This window comes from Gadus macrocephalus, chromosome 1 (assembly GCF_031168955.1).
Source record: "Gadus macrocephalus chromosome 1, ASM3116895v1".
NCBI lineage: Eukaryota > Metazoa > Chordata > Actinopteri > Gadiformes > Gadidae > Gadus > Gadus macrocephalus.
The window spans coordinates 6,663,643-6,676,531 of record NC_082382.1 but is presented as its reverse complement, the minus strand read 5'-3'; the positions used below and the strand labels follow the sequence as shown (position 1 = coordinate 6,676,531).

General features: G+C 42.9%; 4 protein-coding genes across 5 annotated transcripts; 3 read left to right on the top strand and 1 right to left on the bottom strand.

Moving 5' to 3' along the window:
- Nucleotides 1–21: 21 nt before the first annotated feature.
- si:ch211-148l7.4 (uncharacterized protein LOC563603 homolog) lies at nt 22–2,847 on the top strand. 2 transcript variants are annotated; one of them, XM_060055671.1, is made up of 2 exons: nt 22–205; nt 816–2,847. In XM_060055671.1, the coding sequence occupies exon 2, from the start codon at nt 830–832 to the stop codon at nt 2,474–2,476; it is 1,647 nt and encodes a 548-aa protein (XP_059911654.1). In that variant the 5' UTR covers nt 22–205; nt 816–829; the 3' UTR covers nt 2,477–2,847. The 2 variants fall into 2 exon arrangements, with proteins under 2 accessions (XP_059911654.1, XP_059911664.1); XM_060055681.1 differs by lacking the exon at nt 22–205 and adding an exon at nt 249–400.
- Nucleotides 2,848–4,127: 1,280 nt separating this feature from the next.
- snrpg (small nuclear ribonucleoprotein polypeptide G) lies at nt 4,128–5,792 on the top strand. The gene is made up of 4 exons (XM_060056446.1): nt 4,128–4,346; nt 4,539–4,561; nt 5,178–5,302; nt 5,612–5,792. The coding sequence occupies exons 1-4, from the start codon at nt 4,315–4,317 to the stop codon at nt 5,660–5,662; spliced, it is 231 nt and encodes a 76-aa protein (XP_059912429.1). The 5' UTR covers nt 4,128–4,314; the 3' UTR covers nt 5,663–5,792.
- A 405-nt stretch (nt 5,793–6,197) lies between these two features.
- plpbp (pyridoxal phosphate binding protein) lies at nt 6,198–9,538 on the top strand. The gene is made up of 8 exons (XM_060056183.1): nt 6,198–6,357; nt 6,936–7,043; nt 7,200–7,235; nt 7,330–7,405; nt 7,525–7,665; nt 7,800–7,942; nt 8,220–8,318; nt 8,759–9,538. The coding sequence occupies exons 1-8, from the start codon at nt 6,268–6,270 to the stop codon at nt 8,924–8,926; spliced, it is 861 nt and encodes a 286-aa protein (XP_059912166.1). The 5' UTR covers nt 6,198–6,267; the 3' UTR covers nt 8,927–9,538.
- A 440-nt stretch (nt 9,539–9,978) lies between these two features.
- tmed4 (transmembrane p24 trafficking protein 4) lies at nt 9,979–12,794 on the bottom strand. Its single transcript, XM_060056290.1, has 5 exons — nt 12,453–12,794; nt 11,925–12,025; nt 11,687–11,812; nt 11,209–11,355; nt 9,979–11,108 (listed from the first exon to the last, which is right to left on the bottom strand). The coding sequence occupies exons 1-5, from the start codon at nt 12,607–12,609 to the stop codon at nt 10,959–10,961; spliced, it is 681 nt and encodes a 226-aa protein (XP_059912273.1). The 5' UTR covers nt 12,610–12,794; the 3' UTR covers nt 9,979–10,958.
- Between the last annotated feature and the right edge of the window lie 95 nt (nt 12,795–12,889).

Below are 12,889 nucleotides of genomic sequence, written 5' to 3'. Positions count from 1 at the left end.
TAGCGAGGTCTCAGGCTGATGACGTCGTCGGAAGTAATCTCACGTCTTCATCATCGTGAACAGTACACAAACTTTAGTTCAATCATAGTTTCGCTTTGCGGTCCTTGTCAAAGTAGATGGTCGAGATGAAACTCAAAGTGGAGCGGAGTCTCTTTTGAGCTCACCTCGTCGGGACACCTTCTGTCTGAGCGGTCGTAGTGCCGAGGTATGTTGTGGATCGAGAGAGACTAAGCGTCTGTCTCCTGATGCTAACAGCAGGCTAAAGTTAGCAGACATGTTGACTTCCATGGAGCAGTGTGACGCCCCTCAGGCAGCTCTCTCACCACCACATAGTGGAGAGCTTTCATTAGTCTGTTCCAGTGTGTTGCAGCGACTGCGACTGGATGCACCTCTCTTTAAGGTTAACCGGCCAGCACCCGATCACTGATTTAAAATGTTTTGCCTGTATGTATGTCAAGTATGGCCCCAATTGCACACCTGATCCTTTCTGGAAGGAGGGATACCCCACTCTGCGATCCTTTTCAAGATGTCTTCGTTTCGTTTTATCCTCATCAATCATAAATATACGGCCTGTTAAACGCTTTGAGACTAGACTTGTGATTAGGGTTGTACAAATAAAGTTGAGTTTACTTGAATCTAGATACATTTTAATCATTCAGCACTATTGCGCTGTAAAGACAAAGAAACAACAATGTCACTAGCTTAATGGAGGAAAATGTTATCTGAGTTACATGTGTCAAATTTCTGTGTGTAATGACTCTGACGGTGCATCATGGTGTGATGAACAATTTAACCTTGTTTTCATGTATTTCTAGGTCTGTAAAGGAGCATGGATGGAGTCCCTTGCCGTTGGAACCCTACAAGAGCACCAGAGTCTTTACACCGCTGCCGGCCTACCACAGGCACCCTGTCCCGGCTGGCCAAACTGGTAGCACACGTGGAACCAAAACCAGACAGTCACTCTCGAAAGCAGCCCCTTGCATGCCACTCCTTCGGTGGTCCAGAATGTGACCAGGAATCCCCTAACATGACAGAACATTCGCTACATCAAGAGTCCAAACATGCGTTACCCAAGCCTCACAAATGTGTGTCCTGTGGGAATGAGTTCTCCCTTCTATCATCATTACAGCACCACATGTGTGCTACTTCTCCTGATGAACTGGGTTTGGCTCGTGCGGACGGAGCCTCTGATCCCGACGGTCTCCAGGACAAGTCGCCTGGCCACCAACCTGGCTTTATTGACAGTGTCCCGTACGCTTGTGCCTCGTGCGGCAGAGGCTTCAGCCAGAAGCAGGCTCTTCTCCAGCATCAGCAGGCTGTTTGTGGTGAACCATCTCTATTGGCTGGGGATGGTGCCAGCACCCCTCCCGCCGACTCACCCCAATCGGCTTCTGAGGCTGGCTCGAGCCAGTCTGATAGTTCAGAGCCTCCAGTAAATCGCACATTTGTCCAATGTTTATTCTGTCCTAGAAAAGCACGCTCAGGAGCTGGAATTCATTGCCATGTGCGGACATGCCATCCAGCGGAGAGTCGGGCTTTTCTCAAGCATCAGCAGGCTGGTCGTAGTGAACCATTCGTATTGGCTGGGGATGGGGCAAGCACCCCTCCAACTGTCTCCATTGCCCAATGTTTATTCTGTCCTAGAACTTCCCGCACAGGTGCTGGACTTCATTGCCATATGCGGAAATGCCACGCAGCAGAGCTATTGGCGTCTGAACAACAAAGGGTAAGGTGCCGTGCCAGTAAGTTGCCAAAGCTGCTGGGTTGCCGCTCTTGTGAAATGGTCTTCAAGAGTACAGCCATGCTGTACTTGCACAGGAAGGAGATGCACAGCAGGGAGACGGCCCCAAGGAGCGAGAGAATTCCGGTCATTCCCAAACGTCGGAAGCAGGAGACGTATCCATGTCAGGTCTGCGGTAGAGTCTTCCTGCATCATCTGTCTCTTAGGGCCCATTCCAAACAGCACTCGGCCTCGGATGTCACCGCAATCCCCAAGCAGGGCCGCTCTGCCGAGGCCAATGCCAGACAATCCAAATACACTGAAAGGCAACCAAAAAATCTCCACCATGCACTTTTGACTAAAGGAAAATCTGGAAGGAAAACTGAGACATTGGATGAGGAGACGGCTCTGAGGAGCTCAAGGAATGGATGTAAGGTAGAAGAGGAAGTGGAGAGTGACTTCCCGTGTCCCTCGTGTGCCAAGGTTTTTTCCCTTCAGTCAGAGCTCAGAAACCACGCAGAGCTTCATCAGTCAACTGCACACTGGAGACAGTGCAGTGTTTGCCTTCAGGAGATGGACACCTCTAAAGGGTTAGGTTCTAAGAAACGTAGGCTTTACCATTGTGTTCCCTGTCAGCAGACCTTCCCAGCGTTGGACACCTTTCTGAAACACTGCCAGGATCACCTACGGGTCAGGGTGGAGGAGGACAATATTGCTGAGGCTTTTGGTTTCCATAGCAACAAAAACAGAGATTAATAGACTGTCATTGTCACTTTAGCGAGCCATGTTGACTTAGGTTTCAGAATTTAAGAAGCCACAAAAGCTGAAACAATTCCTCATTCAGTACCTGAATAGTCAGTCCACTGTTAGTATCACGCTGATTGGTTGAATGTATTATCAATAGATGCCAATGCCTAAATAGTCTGTGTTTAACAATTTAATGGTAAGTCAGGCAGGTTTGTTCCACTCTCTGAATGAAAATCATAAAACATTTGACAAAGTATTTGTAATGCTTTGATTTTCCAATGGATTTGATTAGACTCTAAATTTCCCATGTAATAATTATTGCATGAGTCATATTTTTGAATTTGAGCGTTTTGTTAATAAAATGTCTTACCTTAAGGTAATGGAAGTAGTATTTTACTTTTGGTGGATCTGTCATGGTAAACGCATGTCATTAGATATAATTGAACTCTGACTCCAATTGTTTGCAATTCTCATTTAAATTCCACCAAATTAACATTTTGTGAACCGTATTCTTTTTATTTTTACAATTTACATTCCCATACATCAGTGGTCTCAAACTCACAGCCCGGGGGCCAATTGAGGCCTGCGGGATGATATCTTGTCGCCCCCTACTTGACATCAAAGTTTAGTGTTAGTGCGGCCCGTGCGTTGTTGTCAAACGCACAGTGGCTTGCCACGCTTCTTTATGACTTGTGATAGAGTGACCAGATGTCCCGGTTTTGCCGGGACAGTCCCAATTTTGAGTTGCGTATCTTGAGTCCCGACAAAAACCAAAGGACGCTAAAATGTCCCGGTTATCACCCCTGTCAGCGATGACATAGCCAACGTGATCTAATTATAGCCCGATCATTAACTTAGGTCGGGTAAGTTGTGCTCCTTTTCTTTGTGGAATACTTGATGGGGCCCAGCCTGACCCAGACTCTACCTCCAGCGGCCCCCATGTAGGTTGAGTTTGAGACCCCTGCCTTACATGATCCTCGCAGATGGGTAATTAAATCCTGTCTGTTGAACCTAGATATGGTGTCTTGGTACTCACCATGAAAATTGTTAGTCACAGGCCTCCAGTTAATTGGTTATTGTTTTGGAATTACCAGTATTGGCATTGGTTGTTTTTACATTCTACAAAACCTATCGAAGGGATTAAAACCTTTTGTAAATGGTTGTGCTTGCTTCAAAATATTATATACACTGTCCTTGTGTATATTGTGTTTTTTATGTGTACCTGACTGCAAGACAAGTTTCCCTTTTTGGGACAATAAAGTTAAACTGAACTGAATAATGTTCTTTTTTTTATTTTTTTATATAGGGAAATCGATTTATCATTTTATTAGTAGGGAGCCCTCAAAAACAAGGAAGGCTAACCCTAGAACAGGTTCCGGTTCTCCAGAGCTGTGTTAACCATGATGTTAACACTTCTGAGCTCTGGCCAAAGGACTGAAAAACGCAAAAATAACGAACATTCCGGCCTGTAATGGGGTTATAATGTGCCATACACACAATGATACACGTTCATGGTGAATTAGTGAATAAAAGCCCTCATGTTTCCCCCCCCGGACCAGCCGGTGGCGCTGTGGTGCAGCGCTGCTTTAACATAGTTCTACTTTCTACACCTGTTCAGAACTGTTATATCCATCGCTCTGCTCCAGTCCAGCGGGGGCGCTGTGGTGAAGCGCCGTTCTAATTTGATGGGGGATGGGAAGGCAGCGTTGCCAGATTGGGCCGCATTTCCCGCCCAATCTGGCAACCCTGGCGGAAGTGCGCCTCTCATATCCGCAAGCCTCCCACGACTCTTAAAACGAAGAGCGGACGAAACTAGTGTCTGTCTTAACTCATAAACAAAGGTCAAAATGAGCAAAGCGCACCCACCAGAGCTGAAGAAGTAAGTATTTCAATTTTGAGTAGTGAACTGTGTGGATTGGAGTGTGTACCTTGGTTGTGATCACTTTGTTACAGAGATGAATGGAGCTAGCTAATGAAGCTACTGCTAACCCACCTGGCCTGGAACAAACATGGATAAAACATTGTCTAATATTGAGTTTCGCATTCCTAAAATGTGTTTTATTCGTCTTAGGTTCATGGACAAGAAGCTTTCATGTGAGTACAATATCCTGAACGTAGATGTGATTCCTGAGCAGTAGCAGGATTCCTGACCGTCCTAACAAATCTCTAAGATCTGGGAATATAAGATTCAGGCAGATTAATTGTTTTATCAATATTATAATCAATACTCTACCCCCTCAGCATACAGTAGGGTCAGGCGTTCACCTCTATTTTTCATATTGCGCTGCATCTTTATTTGTGTTTCGGCGCATGCGCACATTTGGCCAAGCGGGACATTATTATCGGTTAAACGCGTCTTACTAGTAATAGTTATAGTATATAGTTTACTAGTAATATGTTTAAGGGAGGTTGTACGCTATTCAAAATCTATTATAAAATAGAAATGTCGATCATCCCTTCAATTATAATATAACGATCAGTATATGATTTGATCTCAAATTGGCACATGCCTAGAATTAAACACAAGTAAGTTGAACTTTTGAGACTTGGCTTAATTCATATAAAATTTGAAAATTGGGACATTTTAAGTGGCAAAAAAAATTGTGAGATGCAGGATTTTGAGTAACGTGTTATATTGGATTCAATATTTTGGGACAGGCAAGTTTTGAATGTGGATAGCCTTCACACTTTGTACTCCTGCGTCTTACAGTGAAGATGAACGGAGGCAGACATGTCCAAGGCATCCTGCGCGGGTTCGACCCCTTCATGAACCTGGTGATGGATGACTGCCTGGAGATGGGTCCAGGGGGCCTGCAGAACGGCATCGGCATGGTGGTCAGTATCAGGACAGGATTACAAAATGAAACTATTACCATTAGAATCATTCACCAGAGTCTGCCTTTCAACACTTTCGCGGTTTATTTAGGAATTATTCTATTTGAGGAATATTGTTTTATCCTGTATGCTTGGCAGGAGGGCTGAATGTGTTTGGATATATATGTAACAAAGGTCAAATGAAAGTAACTTTATGGGAGAAAAAACAGTGCGTGCTCTTCTGGTAATTTTGGTCCAGGCTCTTCTTGGATTACAAAGCAAGTTTGATGTAGCTTCTGCTTTAGGATTGACTGGCTGTTGTTTCCGCAGGTGATCAGAGGAAACAGTATCATTATGGTGGAGGCGTTGGAGCGAGTATGAGAACACCGGGAGAAGAGAACCATTCCCCTCATCCCAATTTTTTATTTTATTTTTGGTCAATATTCTTTGAAATACTTGTGATTTTGTTATCTTGCTAATAAAAATGTTTCTGTATTTGTTGAATCTTTAATGGATTTGATTTACTGGAATGCAATAGCGAATCATAATTATCTTTTTTAGATGGACCTCTTCTAAGAAATCTCTTCATTGGTTCTAAAGGAGACCTTATGTAAAGCCTCACTATTTAGTCTTGTATTGTTGATGACTTGTACATGCCATATCAACAGGCTGTTTTTATTCATTGGGTATTATAACTGTCTTGGGAGACCAATAACTATCTATATAATTATAATGAATAAAGGTAATGGTATTTTGAGCTAGGAAGGGAAGCGTGGTTTAGTGTGGCCCGATTATTTGATGCCTATCACCACATTTCTCAAATCCAACCCGTGGGATCTGGAATCAGTGCAATAGTATTAACATGCGTCAGAGGGCGCTAACGGACTCCAGGCACGTCTTTCTGTGGGAGAGACTCTTACTTTGAAAGTTTGCTGACGTCACAGCCTGGATGCCTGTTACGCACACTCCTCGGTGTGTTGGACGGTATGTGGAGAGTAGGCATGTCGGAGGAGATAGGCAAGGCGCTCCAATCGGCGATGGACCGGGTGAATCAGGCGGTGGCACGGCGGTCAAAGGTATGCTTAGGACGGATCATTGTATGTAGAAGGGATTGAGTGTTTGGGTGTTGAGGTGAGCAGTGCTGGGGGAGCACGACTGGTTATGTAAGGCTGAGCCACCTTTGGAAGGAGTAGTCCCTCAGCGTTTGCACGTCACTCATCGTGTTGTAGGTTAACGCTTTAACTCAATGGGTTGGCGTATGGAATTTGTGTTTCGGAAGCTCGTGTTTGTACGAATCGTTATACATATTTGGTCAAATTAAGTTGGAAATTCACTTCTTAAACTTGCTGGATGTAGGATTAAAAATTATGTTTTTTCGAGGTCTAATTACCCCCCCCCCCCCTTTCACCCGAACCAAAAGTAAACAATAGCTTGCTTTGAAATCAAATCCACACAGGTCAACGTGCTGATCCGTCCGTGTAACCTTTACATCTGTAGCTTCTTCCTAAGTCACGATCGACCTTTTAACGGCAGTGACTCACTTACCTCCAAGTGCCAAATTATGTCAGCTGGCACACTGCATGGTGTGATGTCTTCTCATCCTGGCACCCATGCTCGGTTTTACATCTCCTGATGTCCATGTGTTCTTCATCAGGCGTTGCCAGCCTTGCCACCCCGCCTGGTGGCTGTCAGCAAGACGAAGCCCCCCGAGATGGTGATAGAAGCTTACAAACAAGGTCAACGTAACTTTGGAGAAAACTATGTGAGCATTGAACACTTTTAGTCGCAGTCACTGCCAGATACATCAACAAATGGTTCGAATCTAAATCATGTCATATCATACTGTACCTGTCTTCCCTGTAGTTATCAAACAAATTCTTGATTAAACACTAATAGAAGCCATTTGACTCCATGCCAGGTCAATGAACTTGTGGATAAAGCTTCAAATACAGAGGTTTGTATATAAATATTATCAAAGGCCTATGGCTTTTAATCACCTTGACTATAAAAAAGGACTCTAAACAGGACTTCTCTTTCCCCTGCAACAGATTTTAGAATCTTGTCCAGAAATCGAGTGGCATTTTATTGGCCATTTACAGAAGAACAATGTCAACAAACTTTTAGGTGAGCAGACACAAACTAAGCCCTGCCCAGGTATATATGGGCTTTCCTCGACACAATAAGGTGCTGTGGCAGTGAAGTAAAGAAATGTATTCCAAAATTGTATGATTGACATCCACCAGGGGTTCCCCATCTGTTCATGGTGGAGACGGTGGACTCTGCCAAGCTGGCAGACAAGGTGAACAGCTCCTGGCAGCGTCTCAGAGCCGCCAGCTCACAGAGGTTAAGGATTATGCTGCAGATCAACACCAGTGGAGAGCAGAGTCAGTCTTACTACTTTATTTTGTTACCACCTCTATCCTAATGCTTCATCTCTAAAACCCATGATATGGTCATCAAAAAAACCACTTTAATAACTTGACCTAATCCTAATGCCAGTATTGCCTTTGTTTTCCAGGTAAACATGGGCTACCGCCAGAGGAAACGGTCAACACGGTGAAACACATAGTGTCCCAGTGCACTGCATTGCACTTCTCTGGACTCATGACTATTGGCCGCTCTGGCTTTGATCTCAGTCAAGCCCAAAACCCAGACTTTCAGGTGATTGATCACATTTGGCTGAACTTTGATTATAAAATTGCATATTACAATTAATCAATAGCCACCTTTCATTGATAATACAATCCTAACCCGTAGCCTGTATGAATATGATCACTGGACTGCCGATGTGGTCAGAACTAACTTTAATTTTAGGGCTTCTGGTATGTGATCGCTATGTATTGCGGATATTTATTACCTCATCCAAAAGCATCACAATCCGGTATGAAATAGTATTCAATACCTGTACCTCTAAATCTCAATTATTTTCTGTAAATAGATGCTGCTGAGTCAAAGGAAGAAGGTGTGTGACAATCTGAACCTGCCTATGGAGGATGTAGAGCTCAGTATGGGAATGTCAAATGATTTCGAACATGCGGTGAGCAGCAATCATATTTCAAATGTAGCGTACTATATATGATATCATGTGTGTGACTCGGGTTGCATCTGTGTAGAGGGTTTTAAACTAACTATACTTATACCTATTCTTATAATAACTACATGAGTGAGAGACAGGAGTGTGGTTAACAGATGCGACCTCTTTGAGTGTGAGGACCGGGTCATTACAGACCATTACATACCATCATACATACATATGATGGTATGTTAATACCCACTCTGAGTTGCAACCCAAAAAATTGCAATCCTTAGTTTGGAGTACTTTGGTCTCCCCTTTTTATTCATACGGTAAAGGGGTTGAACAAAGTACTCCAAACGGAGGACTGCAATACACTACAACGTTTCTAGCTATCCTAGTGTTCTTTGGTCTTTCACATTGTCCCACGACTAAATATACCATTTTATTTTTCTGTGATGAAGATTGAGGTGGGCGCAACTAACGTGCGGGTGGGAAGCTTAATCTTCGGCAACAGGGATTACCCCAACAGCGCGGCCAACACCCCCAGCCCGAGTCCAGAGAAGAGGTCAAAGGTCCTGACTGAGGAGGCGGCCAAGAAGATGGAGCACCTCACCGTGTCTGAACACTGAAAGAACCAACCATTAGGTCTTCCTCCTACCTCCCTTTAAAGAGATAACCCTCTTCACATGCACATACACTGAACTGAGAAGAGGAGCAAGATATTTTAATCTGCAAAGCCAAGTTTGGAACACATTAAGTCATCTCAAAGTGTATTTGTGCCATCATTTTGAATTATTTGTGTGTACTTTTGTTCTATTGACCACCTAGAATGATGCATAAGAAATCTTGCTGATTTTTTACATCTTTTTTGAAATCGGTAATCTCTTATACGAGGCACTAAAATAAATTTAAAAACAGGTGTTCTTACTTACTGGTAGACACCATGACAGCAGAAATACTGGCTACAAGGCAGGTGACTTAACTTCTGATTTGCCATATGACTGAAAACATTGAGTTTAACAAATGATGTATCATGTAAAAAGTTTAATATGTGCTTTAAGGATGAAATGTTTTCTACTAATTTCTTCAACCCTCCGATGTGACAGTGCTGAATTGTGCTTGACTGTGTACATTAACCCCCTCCCCTTGAGGTCTGGAGCGCCACTCTGTAAGATGTACTTTTTTGTGCTACAGAAGAAAGAAACTTGGTTAAATAAAATAATTATCCCTTTATAAGGACAGATGGCATTGTGGGTCAATTATATTGTTTTGTATGTTGTGTGTGCGTGGTGAAATTTTATTCTTGATATCCAAATTTACAATAATAAACCTGATGCAGAAATGGTGTTTCCAGTTTCTGCATGGTTGGTGTTCTGGTGTATAATCCAGTGAGAGAGTATCTGGGTGATAATTAGATCGATGAAAAGTAAGGTATGCAAGAACTAAGCAATATCAAGAACTAATGTCGTATACAGTAGGTACTGATTTCTACAGAGTATCCCAGCCCATAACCATGTATGCAATGGGGATGCTGGCAAAAGGGCATGGATATACATATGCCATTTGTTGGTCATTTATCTTTAGTGCTTTTCTTCCCAAGCATATGCCGTGGGGCTTGAGACCCACATGTCATTTAACTTATCTTGATCTATATGACAATATGGAACAAAAAGATAACCCATTCGCAAAACAGATCTTTATTAAATGCATGATTATATTCAGTTATGTAAGACAGCATAGTCATGATTAAAGAGTGTGAGCTATTTGCGTGCCAAAATGCAATATTAAATTCAATTTGAGAATCAGAAAGGGCATTCCATACTTCAGATCACAAATGCAGTTATAAAAATGCAATGCATTTACAAATGCTTTGCCTCATAAATAAGATAAAAACCTTCATTACTGAACCATTAGATTGATGTTACCAATGTAGTGCATAGATCATAACTGATGCTCTGACACTGATAAATCCAGAGGCTTGTTCCCCCCCTTCAAGAAGAAAATAATACCTTTGACGTATAAACCTTCGACCCATTATTTACAAATTTAATTTGGTTTCGGTTTACTAGTATCACAAACAGTATCTATAGAGCCATCTGGTTTCAGATTCTACCTAGAAACTAAACAATAGGCAACAATTGTTTAGAATAAGGCAACCTAAAACAGGACACAATTTAAGCTTTTTTAAATTTAATGGAATAGAGATTGGATTATTATATAAACATAAGAAAAATGACTATGTGTTTCCCTACTAGAAGATGCCCCTATTTATTGTCCATAATAGCCAAACAGATTTTCTTCATTCCTGCATGATCATGACTGATGATATGATAATGATATTTTATTAACATTTTAACATTTTTTTACAGGAGAAGTAAAATGGTGGGTCAGACGCAAAAGAGGAAACTATTGAAGCAAATCAATGTAAAAATGCATAATGATACACTAAATAAATAAACAACAACGACGCCTTGGTTAACTGATAATAGTTTGAAATGCTCCGGTCTTCTTAATGTCTATCTGTGCTCTTGTTATGGCGGGACCTCCCTCTGTTTGCACGGTGTTTTCTGCCCCGTGTGGTGAGTAACTCTCCCCACTTTGGTCAGAGAAGTCTCTGGAAGCTCTTCAAGCCACGTTGTGACGCCTGCTGAGAACCTGAAGTCAGACCAGCTTCTTGGCCTCGAAGAAGCTCTTCAGGTGCTTCATCTGCCAGATGCCGGTGACGATGAGGATGAGCGTCTGGGCGATAGACCACCAGAGGACTCGCTGGTTGGTGCTCTCGCTGGTCATGCGGAAGCGCTCCTCTCGATACTGTGGTCAGCAGAGCACAGACAGACACACAGACGGTGACGCCAGGAGGCGGATGACAGAAAGATGGCCGATTGGCTTTTAGAAAAAGGATCTTACGTACCCGCTGATAGTTTTGCTCCTTCTGAATTTGTTCAACTTGATCTAGAAGTTGTCGAACTCTCAGTTGTAATTCAGTGAGTTTGTCTTTAGCGGCAATCTCGGGGTAATTGTTAGTATGTTCTCCCACCTGAATGTCCAAATGCACTCTCTGAAACACAACCGATTAAAGTCAGTGTTTCAAGTCTTTGCAATTACTTGTTCCTGAAAGATATTGCAAGGAAATGTTAGTGTTATCAGAGTGTATGCTGAAAAGAAAATTAACTTGTTTTTGTGATTGATAGGTATGAAATGACCTGCCAAATGGTGTATGCCTTGTATGCTCATAGACAAACGACTATGTATTAACAACATCCGTAATTTTGCAAACACAACGAGTGAAGTAAAGTTAAGTACGATGATGATCATATAATTGTAAAGGCTTTGAGGGAGCTATAGAGACCATGTGCAAAGAAAACAGGTTTTGAGGCTGTGGATATTACCAGTTTTCCACCTGCAAACAGGGCCATTTTGGTTGAGTTAGAGTGCAGACAGATTTGGTGCTCTCCAGGAGTGTGGGATGTGAAGGTAAACCTTCCCTCAGACCCATACTGACGGGAAAGAATAATCTAGAAGAAAATAACGTCTTTCTTAATACTTTAATACTTTTCTTGATTTCTTTTTTAATAATAAAGTTTAAAATAATTTCTTCATGGGCAATGTTTTCTGCTTGCTTCTTACCTTGGTATCTGGATCCTTAATCTTCACATGCATTCCTAGTCCCGGGGTGGCTGGTAGGAAGGAGTTGGCTTGCTTGTCCCACAGCTGGGTTCTGTACTTCCCTGACAACCAAATAAAGGAACACTCGCATGTGAGACCATATAACGTCGGACTCAAGCAAGACAATTTAGTTGACTTAAGAGAAAAGTGAGGAATTTATAAATAATATGATACTATTTGGTTAGATCTGTAAAAGTTAGACCCTAATTAGCCTACTAACCAAATGTTGCAGTCCAAAACCCTTCTTCAATGAGTAGATACAATGTGTAAATCAATGTCGCCATCGTCCAGGTTACATTAAAACGGAGTCATGTTGGGAGTCACAGCGCAAACCCAAAAGTAAAACCCATGTATTGCACCTGCACGACATGATGCGTGATATGGGCGGTACACAATGGACCACTAGGCACTGAGGCAGGCCTGTCTATTGATGGAACCTGCTTGTGCCTAGCTAGCTGCTAGTGTCAGCAAACAACACAAATCCCTTACCAATGACCATAGTCTCGTCGGGGATCTCTTCGATGAAGCATTTCTTCTCTGTTTCTCCTATGTGGAAATAGAGAGCATATCCAGGGAGAAACCAGGAGAAGGCGAGGACGATCCCGGCGGCTGAGAGCATCATGGAGCCTCCTTGTCTCATCAGCATCGGAGGAGGACTGGCCGCCGCTGCGAGGCCGTGACGTCACGGCAACGCAGCCGCGGTGTTCTGCCACTCTGCTACCTACTATCATGCCGCCTTCAAAGCAGCTCGGAGGTTCGGAAGAAGGGAAGGTTTACGCAAAAACACGTAAGAGCGTCCGAACCTCAGAGCTGTTTAGAAGGCGGTATACAACACGGATGAATATTGTCGGCAAAAGAATGCGCAGAACTACTAGGTAGCACTATATCGTATGGTGCGTTCCAAACAACTCGTAACCCGTGATTTC